This window comes from Dipodascopsis tothii (genome assembly GCF_038497935.1).
Source record: "Dipodascopsis tothii strain CBS 759.85 unplaced genomic scaffold V1510scaffold_17, whole genome shotgun sequence".
Classification (NCBI taxonomy): domain Eukaryota; kingdom Fungi; phylum Ascomycota; class Lipomycetes; order Lipomycetales; family Lipomycetaceae; genus Neoaidaea; species Neoaidaea tothii.
This window is the reverse complement of record NW_027118001.1, coordinates 1-20,757: the sequence shown is the minus strand read 5'-3', so window position 1 is coordinate 20,757 and position 20,757 is coordinate 1. Positions and strand designations below refer to the sequence as shown.

The following is a 20,757-nucleotide window of genomic DNA, read 5'->3' as shown; positions in this document are numbered from 1 at the left end:
CCCGCCTGCGCACCGCCCTCGTCGACTTCTTCTACTCGGGCGGCAAGATCTACTACTGCTCGTGCTAAACGACGAGCCTCCGGCGGCGACTCCGTCGAGGTAGCTGCCTCCGGCAGTGAGCCGCACGGTGTGCGGCATATAGCCGCACGGACCCCGGGTGATTTCGCGCACAGCTTGTCTCTGCCCGCAGGGCAGCTACCCTCGACGGAGTCGCCGCCGGAGGCTCGTGCTCACCAACGACGAGCCTCCGGCGGCGACTCCGTCGAGGGTAGCTGCCTCCGGCAGTGAGCCGCACGGTGTGCGGCATATAGCCGCATGAAGCCGAGTTGTTGCGCGAGCGCAATTTCGATCTGCCCGGAAGGCAGCTACTCTCGCATGGCTCGCTGCCGGAGGCTCGTCTGCGACGTGCTCACGAAGTTTCGAAGGCGGCTCCGTGGTGGGTAGTTGTATTCCGCAGCGCGCCGCACTGCGTGCGGCATATAGCCGCTCGGCGCCTCGCCGGCTCCCGCCGGCCGCCGTGCGGGGCTTCATTGTCCAGCCCACGGCCGCGTGCACGCGCTGCAACCGTCGTTGGCATATGGGCCGGCGCATGGGCCGGTCCATGGCGGTCTGGGGTTGGTCGTCTTGGCAATATAAAGGCCCGACGGCGCGTCTGCAGCTCGCGACGCACGAAATGAGCACCAAAGCACAGCGTCGGGTCCCGCGGACGCTGCGGACGCCGAGCAACCCGCAGCGCACGATTTTCCGGCTGCCGCTGAACGGGCACGCGGCGGATCCGCAGTATGTGCACTCGATGATCGAACGCGCGTGCGAACAAATGAACTACCGGCGGGTGACGTCGCCGTACGGCGTCGAGCGCGAGAAGCCGCAGGTCCGTCGGAGCAGCTACGACCACAGCGGGCCGCTCAAGCCGTGCGCGCTGAACATGTCGTTTGCGCCGACGGCGGAGAAATGCGCGCCCGGCCTGGAGCTGCCGAACGCGCCGGGCCTAGGGTACGCAAACGCTCCGGGCCTCGGGCACGCAAACGTGCCGGGCATGCCGCCGCCGCTGCCCAAGGCGCCGCGGCCGGCGCTGGCGGCGCAGGGAGGGCCGCCGGGGCCGCCGGGGATGCAGGGCGGGCACGGGCAGGCCGGCCAGTTCGGCCAGTTCGGCCAGGGCGGCCAGTTCGCGCCGCACGCGCCGCCCGGCGCTCCCGGCCAGCCCGGCCAGCAGCACCTCCACCCGCGGGCGCCCGTCCAGCGGCCGCCGCAGCTGCGCACGGTCAACGCGGCCATCTCCGACAACCTCCTCTACACGCTCTCCGGCTACAAGTCGGCCCAGGAACTCTTCCAGGCCACGCTCTTCCGGGTCATCGGCTGCCTGTGGTTCCTGCGGATCTGCCTCATCGGGTTTGCGTTCTCGTTCCACTCGATGATGGGCGTCCTCGCGGTCGTGTAAGTACGGCGCCGGCCAGTCTGACGCCAGTGTGATCTTCGGCAACGAGTTCTTCAATCGGCTGGAGAGCATCCTCAAGGCGCGGTTCCTCGGCTAGGCGGCTAAATATATATTTGGGGCACTCTAGTAAACACTGTCGGCAATGGCGCGCGCCATGAGCTCAACGAACCGGTCGTCAAAGTCCGAGCTCTGCTTGGCGGTCTCGATCGCGGTCAGGATCTTCTTGATGCCGACGCCGACCTGCTGCGAGTGGGTCACGTCGGCGATCTTGGCAATCACGGCGCGCACGCGGGCCAGGTCGCCGTCGCCGAACGGCCCGTACTTGATCAGGATCTTCTCGAGCTCGGCCTGGTCGGCCACGTTGGGCACGCCGATCTGGGCGTCGAAGTAGTCGAGCGCGTTCATCTGGTGCAGCAGCGAGCGCTCGGTGGTGGTGGCCAGGATCAGCAGGCGGCGGCCCTTGGGCGGCTGCCGGCGCAGGAGCACGAGCAGCGCCTGCAGGACCGCGTTGGAGAAGCGCGGGCCGATGGGGACCCACTCGAGCAGGCGCTCGATGTTGTCGATGAGCACGATGTTCAGCGGCGACTTGTAGGAGTCCGAGAACACCTTGGTGATGGCCTGGACCTTGGCCGACTCGTTGTAGCCGACCATGGACTCGGGCGAGAGCAGCTTCATGAACGGGAAGTCGGACGACTTGGCGATCTGGGCGGCCAGCGCGGACTTGCCCGAGCCGGTGGGGCCGTACAGCAGCACCGACACGAGCGGCGTGCGCTCGGACGTCTTGACCTGCTCGATGAAGAGCTTGCCCTCGTCCAGGATGGCCTCGATGTGCGGCGAGTAGTTGACGATGCCGTTGCGGAGCAGGGTCTCGAGCTCCTCCTCGTTGACGCCAAACGCCGGCTGGACCTCGCCCAGCGCGTTGATGAAGTCCTGGCGGTTGACCTGGAGCTTGTCGATGTCGGACGACACGCCGGCGGTGGTGCCGACCTTGATGTGCCGGTTGAACGCGAACGACGAGGCCGACTTGACCAGGCCCTCGATCTCGGCGCCCGAGAAGTTCTTGGTCATGGCCGCGAGCTCCTCGACGTCGACGTCGGTCGCCATGACCTTGTTGGCGCGCATCTTGTTGGTGTGGATCATCAGGATCTGCTTGCGGCCGCTCTCGTCCGGCAGCGAGATCTCGAGGTGGACCTCGAGGCGGCCCGGCCGCAGCAGCGCCTCGTCGATCATGTCGATCCGGTTGGTCATGCCGATGATCAGGATGTTGTTGAGCTGGTCCACGCCGTCCATCTTGGACAGCAGCTGGTTGACGACCGAGTCGCCGACGCCGGTGCTCTCGGAGCGGCTGCCGCGCTGCTTGCAGATCGCGTCCAGCTCGTCGAAGATGATGATGTGCAGGTCCGACTCCTCGCCCTTGGCCTTGTACTCCTTCTCGGCGTCCGCAAACAGGTTGCGCACGTTCTCCTCGGACTGGCCGACGTACTTGTTGAGGATCTCGGGGCCGTTGACGATCTTGGGCTCGCGCGCGTTGAGCATCTTGCCGATCTGGCGCGCCATCAGCGTCTTGCCGGTGCCGGGCGGGCCGTACAGCAGGATGCCCTTGACGTGGTTGATGCCCAGCTTCTCCACCAGCGCCGGCGGGAAGATCCGCGACGCAAACGCGCGCCGGAAGATCGACGAGAACTCCGAGTCCAGGCCGCCGATGCCCATGTCCTCGAACTTGAAGTTCGGCTGGATGATCGCGTTCGCCGCCGGCCGCTTCGCCGACGCCTTGAGCTTGATCGGCGAGTCCTGCATCTTGAAGAAGTTGATGTGCGTCTGCTGCGACAGCAGCCCGCGCGTGCTCGGCTGCGACGACGACATCTCGGGCGCGCCCTTCTCGCCGCCGGCCATGTCCATCACCTGCACCGACCGCACGATCACCTTGAACAGGATCGACTTGTAGTCCATGATCATCCGCTGGCCGGGCGCCAGGATCTGGTCGTGGTAGCACGTGATGAACCACTTGCTCAGCACCTCCTGGTCGTACACCTGGTCCGAGATCCGGTTGCGCGAGTTGAACCCGATCTCCACGTCCAGCGCCGTCAGCACCAGCCGCGACCCGCCCGACAGCGGGTCCCACCGCCCGATCCCGACCTGCTGGTTGAGCGACCACCCGGCCCACTCGCGCTGCGCGCCGGACGCCCCGACCATTCCGGGCGGCATTGACTCCACCGACCTGCCGTCAGCCTGCCCGCGCGCCCACTTACCGAGCCGTGAACACAAACTGCCCGTCCGCGATCACGTACTCGCCGCTCGTGAAGTCCTGCGGCGACACAATCAGACAGTTGGACAGTGCCAGCTCGTTTGTCGACGCCTGCGTGACGCCAAACATCCGCTCGCCTCCGCGGCTGTCGCGCCCGTACCGCGGCGGCGTCGGCTGCCGTCCGCTGCCGCTGCCGCCCATTCCGAAGGGAAGTCCTCCGGTTTTGCCTGAAAACATCTTTGTTGAAGTCCGTCACTTGCGCGAAGCTGGGTGGTCCCGGCCACGTCGATCGATTGGAACCCCGTGGAAGCCGGGTAAACGACGTCACTCGCACGTGACTCGCCTTTCCGCCCGTGCCGGACGCCACCGGCCGCGTGTCTATATGCCGCACGCGGTGCGGCTCGCTGCCGAAGGCAGCCACCCTCGACGGAGTCGCCGCCGGAGGCTCGTACGCACACAGATGAACGAGCCTCCGGCGGCGACTCCGTCGAGGGTGGCTGCCCTGCGGGCAGAGGCAAAACGCGCACGCGGAATCACCGTAGGGTCCGTGCGGCTATATGCCGCACGCCATGCGGCTCGCTGCCGAAGGCAGCCACCCTCGACGGAGTCGCCGCCGCCGGAGGCTCGTACGTACACAGATGAACGAGCCTCCGGCGGCGACTCCGTCGAGGGTAGCTGCCTTCGGCAGTGAGCCGCACCGCGTGCGGCATATAGCCGCACGGACCCCAGGGTCCTCTCTCGAGCGCGTTTTGCGCCTGCCCGCAGGGCAGCCACCCTCGACGGAGTCGCCGCCGGAGGCTCGTACGTATGCAGAAGAGCGAGCCCGGCGGCGAGGGTGGCTGGTCGGTGAGCCGCACCGCGTGCGGCGTATAGCCGCCGGCACGTCTTAGCGCGTCGGCGCGTACACAACTCCCGCGCTCCACCCACCATGGCCAAAATCTATCCGCGCGCGACGCTCAAGAAGATCGTCAAGGGCCATCAGACCTGCAAGCTCTCCAAGAACGCCGACATCCTGGTACGTGGGGCGGGGCCGGCGCTGACGCAGATCTATCTCGACTACATTCTGTTCATCAACGAGTAGGTGACGGCGCGCGCCCGCTGACGCAGGCTCGTCAAAACAGCCAACCTGGAGGCGCACGAGGCCGGGGACAAGGTGGTCCGCGCGCGGCACCTGCAGCGGGTGGCAGAGGTAAGGCGCGCGCGGCGGCGCTGACCAGACCACGCTGCAGAAGTTCCGCGGGTAGCTACGGGGGCAACGTTCACTCTTGGTATTCAATTCGTCAACGCACAGACACACAACAGAGCCCAGGAAACGAGTGATAGCTCCCTGGAGCTAGCAAAGGACAGACGAAAAGCAAGTACTTATACAGAGGGCCCAAAGGCGCCACAACCTACCGTTACAAAGATATATACTCTGGACAAACGCTGGCGGTCCACAAAGTTGCGCATTTCCAGTAATGATGTATAGATGAATAAAAATTTACAAAAATGAGACGGGGAATGCAAGGTGCTGCCGGGCAGCTAGTGGAGCTTGAGGAGCTCGACGAGGAGGTCTTTGAAGAGGTCAAAGTCGACGGGCTTGGACATGTAGCGCGAGAAGCCGGCGATGGAGCACTTGTCGGCGGCGTCGGACATGACGTTGGCGCTGAGGGCGATGATCGGGCACTGGTTGTCGAGCGAGATGTTGTTGTTGGTCTCCCAGGTGCGGATCTCGGCGCAGGTCTGGAAGCCGTCCTTGCGGGGCATGTGGAGGTCGCAGATGATGAGGTCGAAGTAGCCGGGCTCGTGGCGGAAGACCTCCTGGACGCACTCCTCGCCGTCGGTGCGGAGGTCGACGGTGATGCCGGAGCGGACGAGGAACTGGTAGAGCACCTTCTGGTTGACGGGGTTGTCCTCGACGAGGAGGACGCGGTAGCGCTTGTCGCCGACGGCGTCCTTGAGGTACTTGAAGATGCTCTGGCGGCTCTTGCGGGAGCGCATCGAGCGCTCGCGGTTGATCTCGCCGGGCGACTTCTTCTTGATCTTGGACGCGGCCGAGATGGACGACGAGATGAGCGACGAGTCGCTGATGGGGTCGAAGACGGCCATGAAGCGCGAGAGCTTGATGGGCTTGGAGACGCAGAAGAGGCGCTTGCCGAGCTCCTTGTCGAGGATGCGGTAGTCCTTGCTGTCGTTGTCGTAGTCGTTCTGGGCCTGGGCGGGCGGGGGCGCGCCCGGGCTGTGGAGGGCGCCGACGAGGGCGGCCGGCGGCGCGAGCGCGGCCTCGGGCGCGACCATGGGCGACGCCACGCGCTCGGCCAGGCCGGGCCCGCCCGACTCGCCGCGCACGTTCTGCATCAGCGCCGACTTCTGCATCGGCGTGGTGATGGCGATGATCTTGACCGCCTTGAGCGCGGCCGTCTTGAAGACGTCGGCCGCGAAGCCGACGATCTCGGTGTAGTCGCTGACGTTGAGGACGACGTGCGTGTAGCCGCCGCCGGGCCGCCGGCTGGCGGCGTCGAGCAGGTCCTTGGCTGTGGCGATGCTCGTGACGTGCGCGGCCTCGTAGGCCGAGCCCGCCGGGATCGCCTGCTTGATGTGGTGGTCGATGGCCTCGGACGTGAACGCGTACTCGCACACGATGAGCGCGTTGACGCCGCCCGGCGCGCACGGCGCGGGCTCGTCCGCCGGGCCGGCCTCGGGCCCGGCCGGCGGCGGGCTGGCCTCGTACTCGGCGCCGTGCGGCTTGCGGTGCACGTCCGACGGGATCCGGAACAGCATCTCGCGCGGGTCCTTGCTGGGCTTGAACCGCACGTTGCGCAGCTTGGCCGTCGGCGGCCCCGCGTCGTCCGGCGAGCCCTTGTAGGCCGCCGAGCCCGTCGAGCCCGCCGACGACGCCGACAGCTCCAGCGGCCCGTCCAGCGGCGTGCCCGCGGCCGACGGCGGCTGCAGCTGCCGCTGCGACAGCGGCGACCGGCCGTCGGCCTCCGCGGCCACGTCCGCCAGCGCCTCGTCGATCGTCGGCAGCTGCGTGCCCTCGGCCAGCGCGCCGCCCGCGTACGCCGCCGCGCGGTCCTCCTCGTGCGACGACGACGGCACGCCGAACTCGGCCGAGAAGTAGAAGATGCTGCCCTTGCCCTTCTCGCCGTGGCAGCTGATGGTCCCGCCGTGCAGCTCGATCAGCTGCCGCGAGATCACCAGGCCCAGGCCCGAGCCGCCGTGCTTGCGGCTGGTCGTGCCGTCGATCTGGCTGAACGGCTTGAACATCAGCTTCTCGTCCTCCTTGCCGAAGCCCGGGCCCGTGTCGTGGCACTCAAAGTGCAGCATGATCTTGCCCGGCCGCGGCTTGCCCGTGTCCATCACGGTGCACTTCATAAACACCTCGCCCCGCGCCGTGAACTTGATCGCGTTGCCGATGATGTTGAGCAGCACCTGCCGCAGCCGGATGCGGTCGCCCTTGACGATCGACGGCACCTCGTCCGCCACCACGTAGTTGAGCTCGATGTTCTTGGAGATCGCCAGCGTGCTCAGCAGCTCGTTGACGTCCTCGACCAGCCACCGCAGGTGGAACCACTCCTTGTTGAGCCGCATCTTGCCGGCCTCCACCTTGGACAGGTCCAGGATGTCGTTGATCACCATCAGCAGCGCCTCGGACGAGCTCGAGATCGTGTTGCAGTAGTCCAGCTGCTCGGCCGAGAGCGGCGTGTCCATCAGGAAGTTGACCATGCCCGAGATGCCGATCAGCGGCGTGCGGATCTCGTGCGACATGTTGGACAGGAACCGCGCCTTGGACTCCATCGTGCGCTGCGCCGCGTCCTTGGCCTCCTGCAGCTTCTCCTCGGCGATCTTGTGGTCGTTGATGTCGGTGCACGTGCCGAAGTACGTGACCTCGGCCTCGCGCACGAACGAGCTCGCGGCCGGCCCGGCCAGCCCGCGCCGGCCCTCGCGCGGCCCCGCGTCGTCGTCGTCCAGGTTGTCCACGCACACCGTCCGGATCAGGTGCCACCGGTACTCGCCGCGCACGTTGCGCAGCCGGATCTCGCACGAGTACCGCTCGTCGCCGCCGTCGGCGTCGAACACGGCCGCGCAGATCACGCGGTCGTCGGGGTGGACAAAGTCCAGGTATCCAAAATGCGTCGCGTCGTCGACCGTCTGGCCCGAGTAGTCCGTCCACTGGTTGTTCATGTAGACGATGCCCTCGCTGGGCCGCGCCACGAACACGATCAGCGGGCTGGACTCGGCCAGCATCCGGTACTTGCGCTCGCTGTTGAGCTTCTCGGCCTGCCGCAGCGACTCGAACTCGGCGATGCGCTGCTCGTGAATGTCCATGTGCGTGCCGAACCACTGCACGATCGAGCCCTTGGCGTCGCGGAGCGGCACCGCGCGCACGATGAAGAACCGGTAGACGCCGTCGAAGCGCAGGAGCCGCACCTGCATGCTGACGGCCTCGCCGCTCTTGAGGGCGGCCTTCCACAGCTTCTTGAAGGCGGGGCGGTCGTCGGGATGGTACTTGTCGAGCGGCTGCCGGCAGTAGTCGTCGAACGTCTGGCCGGAGTACGCGAGCGTGCGCGCCGAGACCCACGAGACGACGCCGGTGTCGGGCTGCGCGATGTAGAGGTGCACCGGGATCGAGTCGATCATGGCGTGCAGCAGCTTGGCGGGCGGCGCGTGCGCGGGCGCGCCGCCGTCGTCGCGGAAGCTGTGGAACGACGAGGCCTGCCGGAGGAGCGGCCGCTTGAGCGCGGCGGGCATCGGCGACTGCGACCCGGCGCGCGCGGAGCCGGACGACGAGCGCGTCGGCAGCGGCGGCCGCCGGCGGTCGCGCCCGTCGGCGTCCTCGCCGGAGCTGGCGACCGAGTCGCCGCTGTTGGTGCGCGTGGGCGGCCCGAAGAGCTTGCGCGGCCGCGCGGGCTTGGGCGGCTTGGGCGCGGCCGCGGCCGCCGGCGCGCGCTGCCGCTCGAGCTTCTTGGTCATCTCGAGCTCGAACACGAGGTTCGAGTGCGTCAGCGCCAGCGAGTACGACGCCGCCGTGTGCGGCGCCAGCGCCGTCAGGCTCTTGACCAGGTTGGACGGGTACGGGATCACGTCCGACAGGATGGAGATGACCGCGATCGGCGCGTTGCGGTTGCCGGCGCCGCGCAGCCGGCGCGCCGAGGTGTAGTGGATCAGCGGGATGTGGATGACCGAGAACGACGACTCGAGGCCGATGGCGCGCACCGGCGACTGCACCTTCATCTGCTCGCCCAGGTCCGACGTGGGCGTGCTGAAGGCCTCGTCCAGCTGCGGCGGGATGTCTGCGGCCGGCGGCGGCCGCGCGGGCTCGGCCGAGGCCAGGTCCTTGAAGAACGGGTTCTCCTGGGGGTCCTTGGCGATGGCCGGCGACGGCGCGGGCGAGCGCGACCACGGCGAGACCAGCGCCTGCTCGTACTCCTCGTACGGCAGGTTGGTGGCCTGCAGGCTGAGGCCGGACGCCTTGGCGCCGTCGAGGTCGTGCAGCGGGTCGCGCAGGTGCGTGCGCGCCTTGAGGAAGCGCTCCTTGGGCCGGTCGAGCTTGCCGAGCAGGGCGCGGCCGGCGGGCGTGACGGGCTCGGCGGGCCGCGGGGGCTCGGCGGGCCGCGGCGCGGCGGCGGGGTCCGGCCGCTCGTCGTCGCGGCCCTCGCGCTCGCGCGCCTCGCGCGCCTTGGCCTCCTTGGCGTGCGCGACCGAGCCGCGCCGCTCGTCCGGCTCCTGCAGGTTGCGGTACTCGCGCTGGAGCAGCACGACCTTGCCGCGCTGGAGCACGCGGTTGACGCCGAAGTTGTCGATCAGCGGGTCCACGTCCGAGTCGAGCGAGCGCAGCTGGCCAAACACGCGCGGACGGCCGCCGGCGGCCGCGGGCGAGCACGCGCGGGCCGCCGGCGCCGGCTCCACGTCGCTCTCGGCCGCGTCGTCGGCCGCGGGCTCGGCCGCGGCCGCGTCCGGCCGCGCGCGCGCAAACGCCTGCCGCAGCGCGCTGTCGTAGCCGTCGTCGTCGTCCGCGTCGTCAAAGTCCTCGTCGGCCAGGCTGGCGGCGTCGCCGAACTCGTTCTCGGACGACCGCGCCGAGTCCTGGCGCAGCAGGTTGAACCGCCGGTTGAAGTCCGAGTGCGACCGGAACGACTGGGACTTGCTCAGCGCCGGCGGCAGGCCGAACTCGGCCGGGTCCTCCGAGTCGCCAAAGTCCTCCCAGTTCTCGTCGTTGTCGACGGTGGAGGGGTCGTACGGCGGGGCCGACGCCGGCCGGGACGGCGCGGCGGACGGGCCCGCGGACCGCGGCTCGCGCTCGACGTAGTCGGGCCCGGTCTTGTGCTGCTGCAGCCGGGCCAGGCCGAGCGAGTGCGCGCTGGACGTCCAGACGGCCTTGAGGCCCCACGGCGTGTTGGTGATGTCGGTCAGGTCGGTGGGGACCGAGAGCGAGACGCGCTTGGCCATGTACTGGCTCTCGAGCACGTCCGTGAGGTTGCGCCAGAAGAGGTCGAGGCCGGGGTCGGCGTTGAGCCGGAGGATGGTGTCGTTGAGCTTGGGCGTGGGGTACTCGGGGCTGTCGAAGGACGGCATGAACGACGGCGGGCCGAAGGAGGACATGGGCGTCGCCGCGGCGCCGCTCCTGTAGAGCGAGGACGCCGAGGGCGAGCGCTGCGGCCGCCGCGGCGACGCGGCCGGCCGCGCCGGCGCCGCCGGCGGCGCCGCGCCCGCCGCGTCCGCCGGCACGCTCGCCGGCGGCAGGAACGGCGAGTGGTGCATGTGCGGCAGCGAGTGCGAGTACGCGTGGCCGTACTGCGGCGGCGGCAGCGGCGGCGGCGGCTGGGCCGCGCCCAGGTCCGGCGACGGCGGCCCCGAGTCGAAGGCGTCGTGCAGGCTCTGGCCGAACGGCGAGAGCTGGGACAGCGACGCCGACTGCCGCCGGTGGCCCTTGTCCAGGGCGTGGGCCTTGGTCTTGAGCAGCTGGGCCTGGTTGACGGCCTGGGTCAGCGGCGCCCGCGGCGGGCTTACCTGGCGGAGCTGGTCGAGGTCCTGGGCCGCGAACTCGGGCAGCCGCGGCGACTGGCCCGCGGACCGCGGCGACGCCGGCGACCGCGCGCGCGGCGCCAGCTCGGCCGGCGGCGGCGCCTTGCGGGCCAGCCGCGCGGCCGGCCGGCCGCCGAACGACGGCGGCGGCGCGCCCGGCCCGTGGCCGTTCGCCGCGGCCGCCGATCCCGCGCCCGGGGCCGCGCCGTCAGCCGCGGCGTCCGGCCGCGGCGCCGGCGGGGATTGCGGGTCTGCGCCGGCCATCGAGGCAGGCGCGGGGGAGGGTGCTGGGGGTGCGGAGCGCACTTGGGGCCCGTTCGGGGAGCGCGCCAGCAGGCCGAAGCACAGGATGCTCAGCAGGCAGGCCCACGCGAGCGGCACGCGCTGCGGGCTCGCGGCGGCGAGCGCGGCGGCGCCGGCGAGCGCGAGGGTGGCGGCCGCGGAGGGCGTCGCAGGGGTCCGGCCGGCGGCTGCCGTGGAGCCAGCGCGGGTGCCAGGAGGCCTGCGCGCCGGTCGCAGCCCGGTCGGGAGAGTGCGCGGCGAGACGCACGCCCACGCCCAGATCCGCTGGAGCCGGCTGCGGGGCTGGCTGGAGCGCGATGGAAGCGAGGTGCGGCGGCCAGAGGCCCGCGCCGATTGATAGACGATGCGCCGCTTTCGGGGCTGCGTGCGCCCGTCCAGAGACTGCGGCGGTCGGAGGCAGCGAGAGGGGGCCTGATCGTCGTCGTATGGACGATGCTGCGTGCGCGCTGCGCTGGATCGTGGTCACAGTCGTGGCTTGATGATGGGGAGGATAAAAATACAAGAAACGGACGAAATTTCCTTTTAATAAAGGGTGTGCGAGCACGGAAAGCCAAACTATGCGGGCCTCTACGGCGGCCCCCGCCGCGCACCGCCGCGCGGGCCGGCCGCGCCGGCCGCGCCGGGGCCGCGGGCGGCGGGCGGCGGGCGCGGCGGGCGACGGGCGGCGGGCGGGCGCGGCGCCCGGTGCGGCGGCGGCGGCCGGCGATCAGCGGCCGGCCGCTGGACCCTGACCACTGGCCAGTGGACTGCACCGCCACATGTGGCTGGCCGGCTCGCCCGGAGCCCCAGGTCGGCCACTAGTGGGCCAGGGGGGCCTCTGCAGCGCGACGCCACGGGCGCCCGGCGACCGGGGCCGGCGCCACGGACGTCAGCGCGCGCGCCACATGTGGCGCAGCACGCCGCCGCCGCGCGTGGCCGGTGGCGGACCTGCGTCTGCGCGCCCGCGCCGTTCGCCGGCCCCGCGCCCGCCGCGCTTAAGCTTATTCGCCGGTGTTCTGTGTTGGCGGCGGGCCCGGGCCGGCCGCCCGCGGCGCGGCTGCGTCTGGCAGCCGGCCGGCGCCGCGGGCCTGGCTGGCCGGCGGCGGTGCTACGTGCCAGCTGCCGCCCGATGCGGCCGCCACTGCAGAACGGCCGTTCTCCAGACGCCTTGTGCCACTCGTGTTCCGGCGACTATTAAACATTATTAGTGTTCTCGCGCCGGCGACGGGTGCAGAAGGTATGACGTTAGATGTGAAACCTTAATGGTGGCTAGGCGGTCGATTTCGTCATAGTGCGCGCTGCATTAGTCGATGCACAACACGCTAGCGGGTGCTAGATTTACGCTGGCCGCCGCCGCCCAGCGCGGCCGGCCTGCGCCCGCGCCGGCCGCGGCACGCACACGGGGCGTGGGGGCGCGGCTGGCGGCCCGGCGCGCTGGGTCCGGCTGCGGCAGGAGACGGCGCCCATGCGGGCGACCCAGCGGCGCGGATCGCGCGCCGCGGCGCCACCCGCGCGGCCACGCGTAGGGGATGTCCACGGCCCGGCCGCGCCGCCGGCGTGAGGCATTATGCCGCCGGGCTTCCCCAGATGGCCCGGCCCCGCATCGTGTTCACCGTAGCGCGCCGGCCGCCGCGGCCGCCGTGCAGACGGCCTGACGTCAGGCGCAGGCCGGCGGGCGGGCGCCGGCCGCCTCACGGGCCCCCGTGGTGTCTGCGTCTAGCAGCCCCGCCGGCGCCTGTGCGATCAGACCCACCGTCCCGGGCCGTCCCTGCGCGTGCCGCGCGCCTGGGCCGCCCCGCCTGCGCTGCCCCGGCCGACATCGGCCGCGCCGCCGGCCCGGGTGCGCGGCTGCGCCCTAGCCGCATCGGCCGCGCTGCGACGCCAGGGCGCGGCCGCCCGCGCGCCCTTCCGCGCTGCGCTGACAGGGGACGCCGACGCCGGCACCATCGTGCTGCGACGCTCCTGCAGCCGCAGCCGGCCCGATCCGGCTAGCCCGCCCCCCGCGTTCATGCACACCGCGTGCCGCCGCCTGCGCCGCGGCCCTCGCCCTGGGGGCGCCGGCCGCGCCCGCGCTGCCTGCGAGCGCCTGCCGTGCGGCGCGCCGAACGCAACGGCCGGCGCCCCAGATCGCGGACTAGGGCTAGCCACACCGCTAGCGGTGCCTAGACGGCCTGCCACGGGCCTGCCACGGGCCTGCCACGAGCCTGCCACGGCCTGTCGCCGCGCTGCCACCCCCGGTGCTGCCAGCAGCCCCAGCCCGGCTGCCGCCCGCGCAGCCCCGCGCGGACGTTAGACGCCGGAGCCCCGCTGCCCGCTGGCGCGGCGAGTCGCGAGCGGCACGCGGGTCGCCGCGGCGCCGGGTCGCAGCCCGCCCTACCCGGCCCGGGTCGCGCCGACCCGCCGCGCGGCTCGCGGGTCACGGGTCACGGGTCGCCCCTAGTCCCCAGGTTACACAGACCACACCGCGGCTGCCGCGCCGCCCGTATCTCCGCGGCTCGTCCGTCGTCCTTGGCCGGGCGCCCGGCCACATGGCGTCGTCACGTCCGCCGCCTCGCGCCCGCCACCCAGGCGAACAGCCACGAACACCCGCCCGCGGTCTCGCCGCCGCGCCAATGCGCCGCCCTCTCCCGGCTGACGTCTCGTGGCTGCCAGGTGCCAGGTGCCAGCTAGCTGCCGGCTAGTCGCGTCCTCGCGCCCTAACGCGCGGCCAATCTATTTTTGACAGGTCGCTCAACAGCTCACTAGCCGGCCGCCAGCCGGCACCTGCAGGCACCTGCGGCCGGCAGAGGCTGGCCGGTGACGCGACCTCGCCGCGCTTCGTCTCGTCCGGTCTGCTGGCGCACAAGTGTCCGCCTTGCCCACCAGCTGGCGCGAGCGAGATTGCCAGGCTCCACCGATGCACACTACATCTTATCGGCGCACCTGAAACCAGGAGCGCTAGGCGCCGCCCGAGACAAGCGCGCGACTAGATCTGCAAGCCCGGCATTATCAGCTTCTTGCTAGTATGTACATGGAACGCCAAGGGCTGCTGGCCGTGGCCTGCACGCAGCCGCCGCCTAGCGGTCGCTGCGGTGCCGGCTGCGGTCGCGGTGGTGTTCGCGGTGGCTACGGTGGCGGTCGGAGTGGTGGTCGCTGCGCTGGCCGTGGCTGCGCTTGTCGTGGCTGTGCTTGTCGTGGCTGTGCTTGTCGTGGCTGTGCTTGTCGTGGCCGTGCCCGTGGCTGCGCGGGCTGCGCGACCGCTCGCGCGGGCTCGTCCGCCGGCCGCGGCGCTCGTCGTGCCGGCCGCGGTCGCCGTGGCGCTCCTGGCGCTCCTGGCGCCGCGTCGCGCCGTCGCTCTGGTCCGGCCGGCCGCGCTCGCGTCCGCGGCCGTTCTGGGCGTCGCCGCTGCCGTCGCCGCCGCCGCCGCCGCCGCCACCGCCCATCAGTTTCTGCCGCTGGTGCTGCCTCGTCATGGTGACGTACGCGTTCATCGCGGTCAGCGGATCCAGCATCGTCTTGACGTGCTCGCCCTGCGCCCGCCGCCGCTGCTCTCGCCGTCGATCGGCCTCCTGCCGGTCCTGCTGGCCGTACGTGCTGTCCAGCGGGATCCCGCGCTCCAGCTCGGCTCGCTCGCGCGCCCGGGCCTGCTCCGGCCCGCCCCGTCGCCGCTCGGCTGCCTCGAGGTCCTCAAACAGATTGAAATGCTGGCCGTCGCCGCCCAGATTCACGCCCGCCGCCGGCTCCTGGCCCGCGGCGGCGCCCCGCGCCACCTCGCGGCCGTACCGCTCCTCATCACGCTCAGCCCGGGCCGTCTCGCGGTCCTGGGCCGCGCCCGCGCCGCTCTGGCGGCGTCTGAGGGCCTCTAACCGGTGCTCGCGATCTTGGCGGCGGGCCGCGTCATCGTCCTGCGCCTGCTGCGCAGCCGCCGCCGCCTCGTCCCGGCGCACGCGCGCGATGTTCTCCGCATTGTAGACGTGATACGACTTGTGCTGGAGCAGCTTGATCGGCATGTTGTGCTGCGCGGTTGCCGGCGGGCGGAAAAAGTTGTGGTTAGGCGCCGATCGGCGGCTACATACCGTGGCCACGCACGGGATTATTCTATGTACATCGACCCCGTTACCGGTCCATCCACTCCTCGGTGGCCACGGTGTGGTCGGCCGCAAAGTAGATGTCTGAGACAGACGAGAAGGGGTCTTTCGGGCTCAGGCGGAGCACGTGGCTGCGCGCGTAGATGTTGCCCTTCATGAACTTCTGGTCGATCAGGGTCACGCAGACGTTCTCGACATCCTCGTTGGTCCAGTCGACCATGCGCTCGGCGACGACGAGCGCGGCCGCGTCGGGCCGCGGCGGCCGGTGCGTGGACGTCAGGCGCAGGCCGGCCAGCAGGTCGTCGAAGCGCAGGTCGTGCGGCTTCTTGTCGCCGCCGCGGGCCAGGTTGCGCATCTTGTCGATCTTGAAGAACAGGTTGCGGAAGACCAGGACCTCGGCGCGCGTGCGCAGCAGCGTGTACAGGCCGCGCGCGACGAGAAAGTCAAACACGCCGGGCTGGGTGATGTGGTCCTTGAAGCCGGCCAGGTCGCCGGCGCGGATCCGGCGGATCATCGGCGCGTAGACCGGCTCGAGCGCGGGCGCGAAGATGGACAGCAGCTCGGGCTTGGGGAAGACGCCGAGCAGGACGCTCGTCGGCACGAGAAACGTCAGGATGAGTCTGTGTCAGCGTGGTCGCGGGGGGGCGCACCTCTGGTTGCGGACCGCGTCGCGGTGGCAGTGCTCGAACGCCCACAGCAGGTGCTTGCGCGCGCTCACGAGCTCGTTCTTGAACAGGTAGAACCGGCCGAGGTAGTACCGGTACGTGACGCGCTGCGACATGGGGTACTTGCTGAAGAACACGCCGGCGGTGTGCATGTTGGAGAACACGTTGACGCACGTCGGCGGCTGGTTGAGCCGGAAGTACGTCCGGCAGAGCAGGCCGGCGATGTAGAGCAGGACCGTGCGCTTGGGCACGGGCCCCTTGGTCTCGAACGTGAGCTGGCCCGCGATCGGCGTGCGGTCCGCGCGGATCGAGTTGAAGATCTTGAGCAGGACCTTGGCCTGCTCGCCGGTGCGGGCCATCTCGGCGCCGTCGGCGCCGTCGAGGGCGATGGCCAGGTCCGTGAGCAGGCCGGCGCTGCGCGCGACCAGCGGCGTCAGCAGCCCGCCCTGCCGGTTCGAGAACGCGGTCTGGAGGTCGGCGAAGAACGACTCGTAGAGATCGTAGCTGGCGCGGATGTCGTACGCGTCCACGTCGCGGACGAGCGCGAGGTACGAGACGACGAGGTCGCCGAACGCCTGCCAGTCGCCGGCAAAGTACTTCTGCGCGGCCACGCGGTCGGCGATGTTGTGGTTTTTCTGCGGTCAGCGGGCTCGGCGGCGACGTACGTCGACGAGATCGTTCTGGAGCTGGGCCATCGCGGGCTCGGCGACGTCGAGACAGAACAGCGCCGAGAGCCGCGAGGCCGACTGGGCGGCGATGGCGGCCGAGATCGCCTTGAGGAAGCCGCCGAGGGAGGCCATGCGGGTGGGATGGGGGAGGAGCGATCGGCTGCGCTAGTCGTGCGGCGGCGCCGCGCGCCGTGCGGCGCGGCGGCCGGGGCGCGTGCGGCGCATGCGGGTCGGCGCGCGGGTCGGCGCATGCGGGTCGGCGCATGCGGGTCGGCACATGCGGGTCGGCGCACGCGGGTCGCCCCGCGCGGGTCGCCCCGCCGTCGCGCTCGTGCGGCGCGCCGCGCCGCGCACCGTGCGGCGCGCGTCAAACTCACCGCCGTCACGCAAAATCCTCACGCCCACGTCACCTCCGCACGCTGTACCACCGCACGGCGCCCGCCGCGCTCTGTCCATCCAGCCCGCGCGCGCCATGGCGCCGTCCGACTCGGACGACTACGACCAGTCGTTCACACGCGTCCTCCCCGACTTCACCTACACCAACGAGCTCAGCCAGGTCGTCTGGCCCGTCGTCCGCGACGACCCCGTCCCCGGCGAGCCGCTCTATGCGCCGCACTCGCCCGAGCCCGGCCCCGCCGGCCCCGCGCCCGACACCTCGTTCGACAGCCAGGCCAACGCGCTCGAGTACTCGCTCCACGGTGGGTAGCCGCCGGCCACGCGCTGACCGCAGACATCAACATCCTCCGGGCCATTGTCGAGTACGCGCAGCGCAATCTCAACACGTACGACGACGCCCACAGCTTCGGGGCCATCTTCAAGTGCTACGACGTGGTCCTGCGGCAGCGCAACATCGATGCGTCGCGCGATCTGTTCTACTTCAAGCTGCTGCTGAAGCTCATCCGCGCCGACGGCAAGACCTGGGCGGCCAAGTTCAACAACCTGATCAGCGTGAGTAGGCGGCGGCGCGGCGCTGACGGCAGGCGCTCAACACGCGGATCAAGCAGACGCAGCGCGAGCCGCAGCTGGTCGCGCGGTACTCGGAGTGCGTGAGCCAGCAGCTGCGGCGGACGCTGCGGCTGTGGCAGCAGCGCGCGGCGGCCAGCCGGCGCAAGCACGCGGTGCTGGGCGAGCTGGCGGCCAAGTACGACAGCACGCGGCTGGCGTCGCAGGCGCTCGAGGTCTGGCAGTACAAGCTGCACCGCGTGGACGGCCCGCTGGCCCGGCTCACGCGGCTGCGCGCGGCGCGGACGCAGGCGGCCGTGCTGGCGCTGTGGTACGCGCGCGCGGCGGACGCGGCCGCGGCCGCGGCGCTGGCCGAGCGCGCGCTGGCCGCGCGGTTCCTGGCGCGGTGGCGGCGCCGGCTCGAGAGCGTGGCGGACGTGGCCGTGACGCACGAGCGCCGCGCGGCCCAGCACCGCCTGGCGCGCACGCGGGAGCTGGCGGCGGCCGCGCTGGCGACGTGGGTGCGCCGGGCCGAGCTGGTCGCACGCGCGCGCGAGTACGAGCAGCTGCGGCGCGCGCGCGCGCTCGAGCGGTGGCGGCAGCGCGGCCGCGCGCTCGACGGCCTCCGCGCGCGCGCGCCGCTGTTTGCGCTGCAGTGGCACGCCGGCCCGGTCTTTGCGCGCTGGCGCGCGGCCGCGCTCCAGAAGGACCGGCTGACGCGCGTCGCGCGCTCGTTCGACCGCCGGCTGGTCCTGCGCAAGACGTGGACGGCCTGGCAGGACGCGCTCGTGCGGCGGCGGCGCGAGCTGCGCTTCTGCGAGTACCGCGACCGGCTCGCGCTCGCCCGCCACTTCGACGCGTGGGTGCGCGGCGCCCAGGAGGCCGCGCTGGCCCGGGCGTTTCGCGAGCAGCAGCTCAAGGCGGCCGCCGTGCGCCAGCTGCGCCTGCGCCTGCGGCTCGTCTACTTCGCCGAGGCCCAGCGCCAGCACACGCTCTGCAACTTCCTCTACCTGTGGGTCATCGCCGAGCGCCGGGCGCTGATCATGCGCGTCCGCCTGAAGGACCTGAAGGCGCGCGCGTTTCGCGCGTGGAGGCTCAAGACCGCCCGGGCGCTGCGCGACGACCTCAGCGCCGCCACCGAGGTCTCGGACCGGATCGACGTCCGCGTCGTGCGCCACGCGCTCGGCCTCTGGCGCGCGCGGCTGCTGGCCGTCGCCGCGCTGGCCGCCGCCGCCGACGCCCATCTGCGGCGGCGCAGCCAGGCGCACGTGCTGGCGCTGCTGCAGGCCACGCAGCGCCGCGTGGTCGACCTGGACGAGCAGGCCCGCGCGTTCGCGCGCGCGCACGCGCTGCCGCGCGCGCTGGCGCTCTGGCGCGCGCGGCTGGCCCGCAAACGCGACCGCGACCGGCTCTCGCTCGCCGGCGACTTTGCCCGGCGCCAGCAGCGCGCCCTCGTCGCCTGGGCGTTCGACCGCTGGCGCCAGCGCTGCACCAACTACCGCGACCTCGGCGACCACGCGTTCGAGGTCTACGAGCTCGAGACCGCGCAGGCGCTTCGGGCCCAGCACTTTGGCCTCTGGGCCGCCAAGACGGCCGACGCGCTGGCCCTGCGCGCGCGCGCAGACGACTACGACCGCGCCCGGCTCGTCCGGCGCACGCTCGGCCACGTCGAGGCTGCCGCCGCGCACTTCCAGCAGCTGCACCAGGCCGCGCTCGTCGAGCTCAGCGGGTCCGTGTCGATGCAGGCCAAGGAGATCGTGCGCCACTGGCGGTCGCTCGCGCTGCGGCTCATCATGAACAACGCCATGGCCGACCGCGAGCGCGCCAAGTTCCGCGACGCGCGCGTGGCCGCCCTGCTCCGCCACTGGGTCGTCCGCACCCGCCAGCGCCGCGAGGGCGACGCCGACGACGAGGACTCGTCCCCGGACGAGCCCGCCCAGAGCTCGTCCGAGTCGGACGTCGAGGTCGTCCGCATCCGCAGCTACGTCGAGGACACGCCCACCAAGCCGCGCGTGGCCTTTGCCATGTCGGCCCAGCCCGCGCGCCGCGCGCCGCGCGGCCAGGCCTCGCTGCTGCAGACGCCCCGCGCCGAGCGCTGGGACCGGCTCAAGGGCAGCCCGCTGTTCGAGGCCCGCCGCCGGCTCTTTGCCACGCCGACCGAGCGCCGGCTCAAGCTGTCGGAGCAGAACAGCAACACCAAGACAGTTTGACATGTACTCTAGTGTATCATTACGTAGGACGGTGTACAATACAATACGACGGGTAGACGATTGAGCCGCCGGCCGGTGGTCAGCAGGACGGGACGGCCAAGCCAGACGGACCGTGTGCAGGACTTGACGGCCCCCTCACCGCCCCCTCACCGCCCCCGTGCGCCGCGCACCCGGCTCCAGCGCCTACGTGAACCGGCGCACAAACTCGGCCTCCAGCTGCGGGTAGATGATGTCCGACGTCTCGCCCTCGACCGAAAACACCACGCCCGCCTGCCGGCTGTAGTACTCCAGCAGCGGCTCCGTCAGCGCCTTGTACTCGGCCAGCCGCTTCCTGAACGTGACCGGGTCGTCGTCCGGCCGCCTCGACAGCGGCTCGCCGGTCACGTCGTCCTTGCCGGCCTCCTTGGGGGGGTTGTACGTCAGATTGTACACCCGGCCCGACGGCACGTGCTGCGGTCAGACGGCCCGGCAGCCACTTACCACAAACCGGTTCTCGATCCGCTCGAGGATGACCTCCTCGGGCACCTTGAGCTGCACGACAAAGTTCAGCTGCGACGCCGTCGCTGCCAGCACCGCGTCCAGCTGCTGGGCCTGCCCCCGCGTCCGGGGAAAGCCGTCCAGCAGCCAGCTGCGGTCGCCGCCCAGCCACCCCAGCGCGCGCAGCTCGCTGCTCACGACGTCCACCATCACGTCGTCCGGCAGCAGGCCGCCCTGCTTGATGATTGCCGATGCTTTGAGCCCTGCGTCAGCGGTCTCTGGCGGCACTTACCAAGCGCCGTCTGCTCCGCGATGTTGCGCCGGAGAAGGTCGCCCGACGACAGCGCGGCCAGATCGAACCGCTTGAGCAGCCGCGATGTCTGCGTGCCCTTGCCTGCGCCGGGCGCGCCCAGCAGCAGCACTCTGGCCGGTCGGAGGAGATTCATTGGGGAGCCGGTCGGCCGACGCTGCCCCTGAGTCATTGCCGTCACGTGCGCCGCATGCAGCCGCGCCGCACCGCGTGCGGCTCTGCCCGCAGGCAGCTACCGCGGATCGCCGCCGGAGGCTCGTACGCACACAGACGAACGAGCCTCCGGCGGCGACTCCGTCGAGGGTGGCTGCCCTGCGGGCAGGGGCGCACGCGGAATCACCGTAGGGTCCGTGCGGCTATATGCCGCACGCGGTGCGGCTCGCTGCCGAAGGCAGCCACCCTCGACGGAGTCGCCGCCGGAGGCTCGTACGCACACAGATGAACGAGCCTC

General features: G+C 71.2%; 8 protein-coding genes across 8 annotated transcripts; 3 read left to right on the top strand and 5 right to left on the bottom strand.

Annotated features, from left to right (window-relative positions):
- Window positions 1-103: 103 nt before the first annotated feature.
- On the top strand, window positions 104-1,600 carry V1510DRAFT_417679 (uncharacterized protein). The gene is made up of 3 exons (XM_066933988.1): window positions 104-180; window positions 273-1,434; window positions 1,466-1,600. Exons 2-3 carry the CDS (start codon window positions 578-580, stop codon window positions 1,530-1,532), a joined length of 924 nt encoding a protein of 307 aa, XP_066788575.1. The 5' UTR covers window positions 104-180; window positions 273-577; the 3' UTR covers window positions 1,533-1,600.
- Window positions 1,559-3,809, bottom strand: V1510DRAFT_365951 (P-loop containing nucleoside triphosphate hydrolase protein; the record flags this gene model as incomplete). Its single annotated transcript, XM_066931243.1, has 2 exons — window positions 1,559-3,653; window positions 3,685-3,809. The coding sequence occupies 2 exons, from the start codon at window positions 3,807-3,809 to the stop codon at window positions 1,559-1,561; spliced, it is 2,220 nt and encodes a 739-aa protein (XP_066788574.1).
- A 790-nt stretch (window positions 3,810-4,599) lies between these two features.
- On the top strand, window positions 4,600-5,172 carry V1510DRAFT_417676 (uncharacterized protein). The gene is made up of 4 exons (XM_066933987.1): window positions 4,600-4,695; window positions 4,726-4,757; window positions 4,788-4,869; window positions 4,898-5,172. Exons 1-4 carry the CDS (start codon window positions 4,609-4,611, stop codon window positions 4,922-4,924), a joined length of 228 nt encoding a protein of 75 aa, XP_066788573.1. The 5' UTR covers window positions 4,600-4,608; the 3' UTR covers window positions 4,925-5,172.
- A 29-nt stretch (window positions 5,173-5,201) lies between these two features.
- On the bottom strand, window positions 5,202-10,235 carry V1510DRAFT_365975 (uncharacterized protein; the record flags this gene model as incomplete). The annotated part of the gene is made up of 4 exons (XM_066931244.1): window positions 5,202-5,843; window positions 6,009-6,686; window positions 6,759-9,599; window positions 9,885-10,235. The coding sequence occupies 4 exons, from the start codon at window positions 10,233-10,235 to the stop codon at window positions 5,202-5,204; spliced, it is 4,512 nt and encodes a 1,503-aa protein (XP_066788572.1).
- Window positions 10,236-13,835: 3,600 nt separating this feature from the next.
- V1510DRAFT_133602 (uncharacterized protein) lies at window positions 13,836-15,216 on the bottom strand. Its single transcript, XM_066930324.1, has one exon. It carries the CDS (start codon window positions 14,954-14,956, stop codon window positions 14,024-14,026), a length of 933 nt encoding a protein of 310 aa, XP_066788571.1. The 5' UTR covers window positions 14,957-15,216; the 3' UTR covers window positions 13,836-14,023.
- On the bottom strand, window positions 14,979-16,500 carry V1510DRAFT_417668 (uncharacterized protein; the record flags this gene model as incomplete). Its single annotated transcript, XM_066933986.1, has 3 exons — window positions 14,979-15,654; window positions 15,685-16,334; window positions 16,365-16,500. Coding segments are annotated over 3 exons (1,378 nt in total), but the record flags the coding sequence as incomplete, so codon positions are not given.
- Window positions 16,501-16,839: 339 nt separating this feature from the next.
- On the top strand, window positions 16,840-19,519 carry V1510DRAFT_403386 (Sfi1 spindle body protein-domain-containing protein; the record flags this gene model as incomplete). Its single annotated transcript, XM_066932168.1, has 3 exons — window positions 16,840-17,065; window positions 17,098-17,315; window positions 17,348-19,519. The coding sequence occupies 3 exons, from the start codon at window positions 16,840-16,842 to the stop codon at window positions 19,517-19,519; spliced, it is 2,616 nt and encodes an 871-aa protein (XP_066788569.1).
- A 183-nt stretch (window positions 19,520-19,702) lies between these two features.
- On the bottom strand, window positions 19,703-20,442 carry V1510DRAFT_366139 (adenylate kinase-domain-containing protein; the record flags this gene model as incomplete). The annotated part of the gene is made up of 3 exons (XM_066931249.1): window positions 19,703-19,969; window positions 20,000-20,259; window positions 20,289-20,442. 3 exons carry the CDS (start codon window positions 20,440-20,442, stop codon window positions 19,703-19,705), a joined length of 681 nt encoding a protein of 226 aa, XP_066788568.1.
- Between the last annotated feature and the right edge of the window lie 315 nt (window positions 20,443-20,757).

What these genes read in the sequence shown, in the direction of transcription:
- V1510DRAFT_417679 (XM_066933988.1), top strand. Translation starts at nt 578, where the DNA reads ATGGGCCGGCGCATGGGCCGGTCCATGGCGGTCTGGGGTTGGTCGTCT. An exon ending in ATGGGCGTCCTCGCGGTCGT is followed by an intron (nt 1,435 to 1,465) that starts GTAAGTACGGCG and finishes GTCTGACGCCAG; the next exon opens with TGTGATCTTCGGCAACGAGT.
- V1510DRAFT_133602 (XM_066930324.1), bottom strand. Translation starts at nt 14,956, where the DNA reads ATGCCGATCAAGCTGCTCCAGCACAAGTCGTATCACGTCTACAATGCG.
- V1510DRAFT_417676 (XM_066933987.1), top strand. Translation starts at nt 4,609, where the DNA reads ATGGCCAAAATCTATCCGCGCGCGACGCTCAAGAAGATCGTCAAGGGC. An exon ending in CCAAGAACGCCGACATCCTG is followed by an intron (nt 4,696 to 4,725) that starts GTACGTGGGGCG and finishes GCGCTGACGCAG; the next exon opens with ATCTATCTCGACTACATTCT. An exon ending in ACCTGCAGCGGGTGGCAGAG is followed by an intron (nt 4,870 to 4,897) that starts GTAAGGCGCGCG and finishes GGCGCTGACCAG; the next exon opens with ACCACGCTGCAGAAGTTCCG.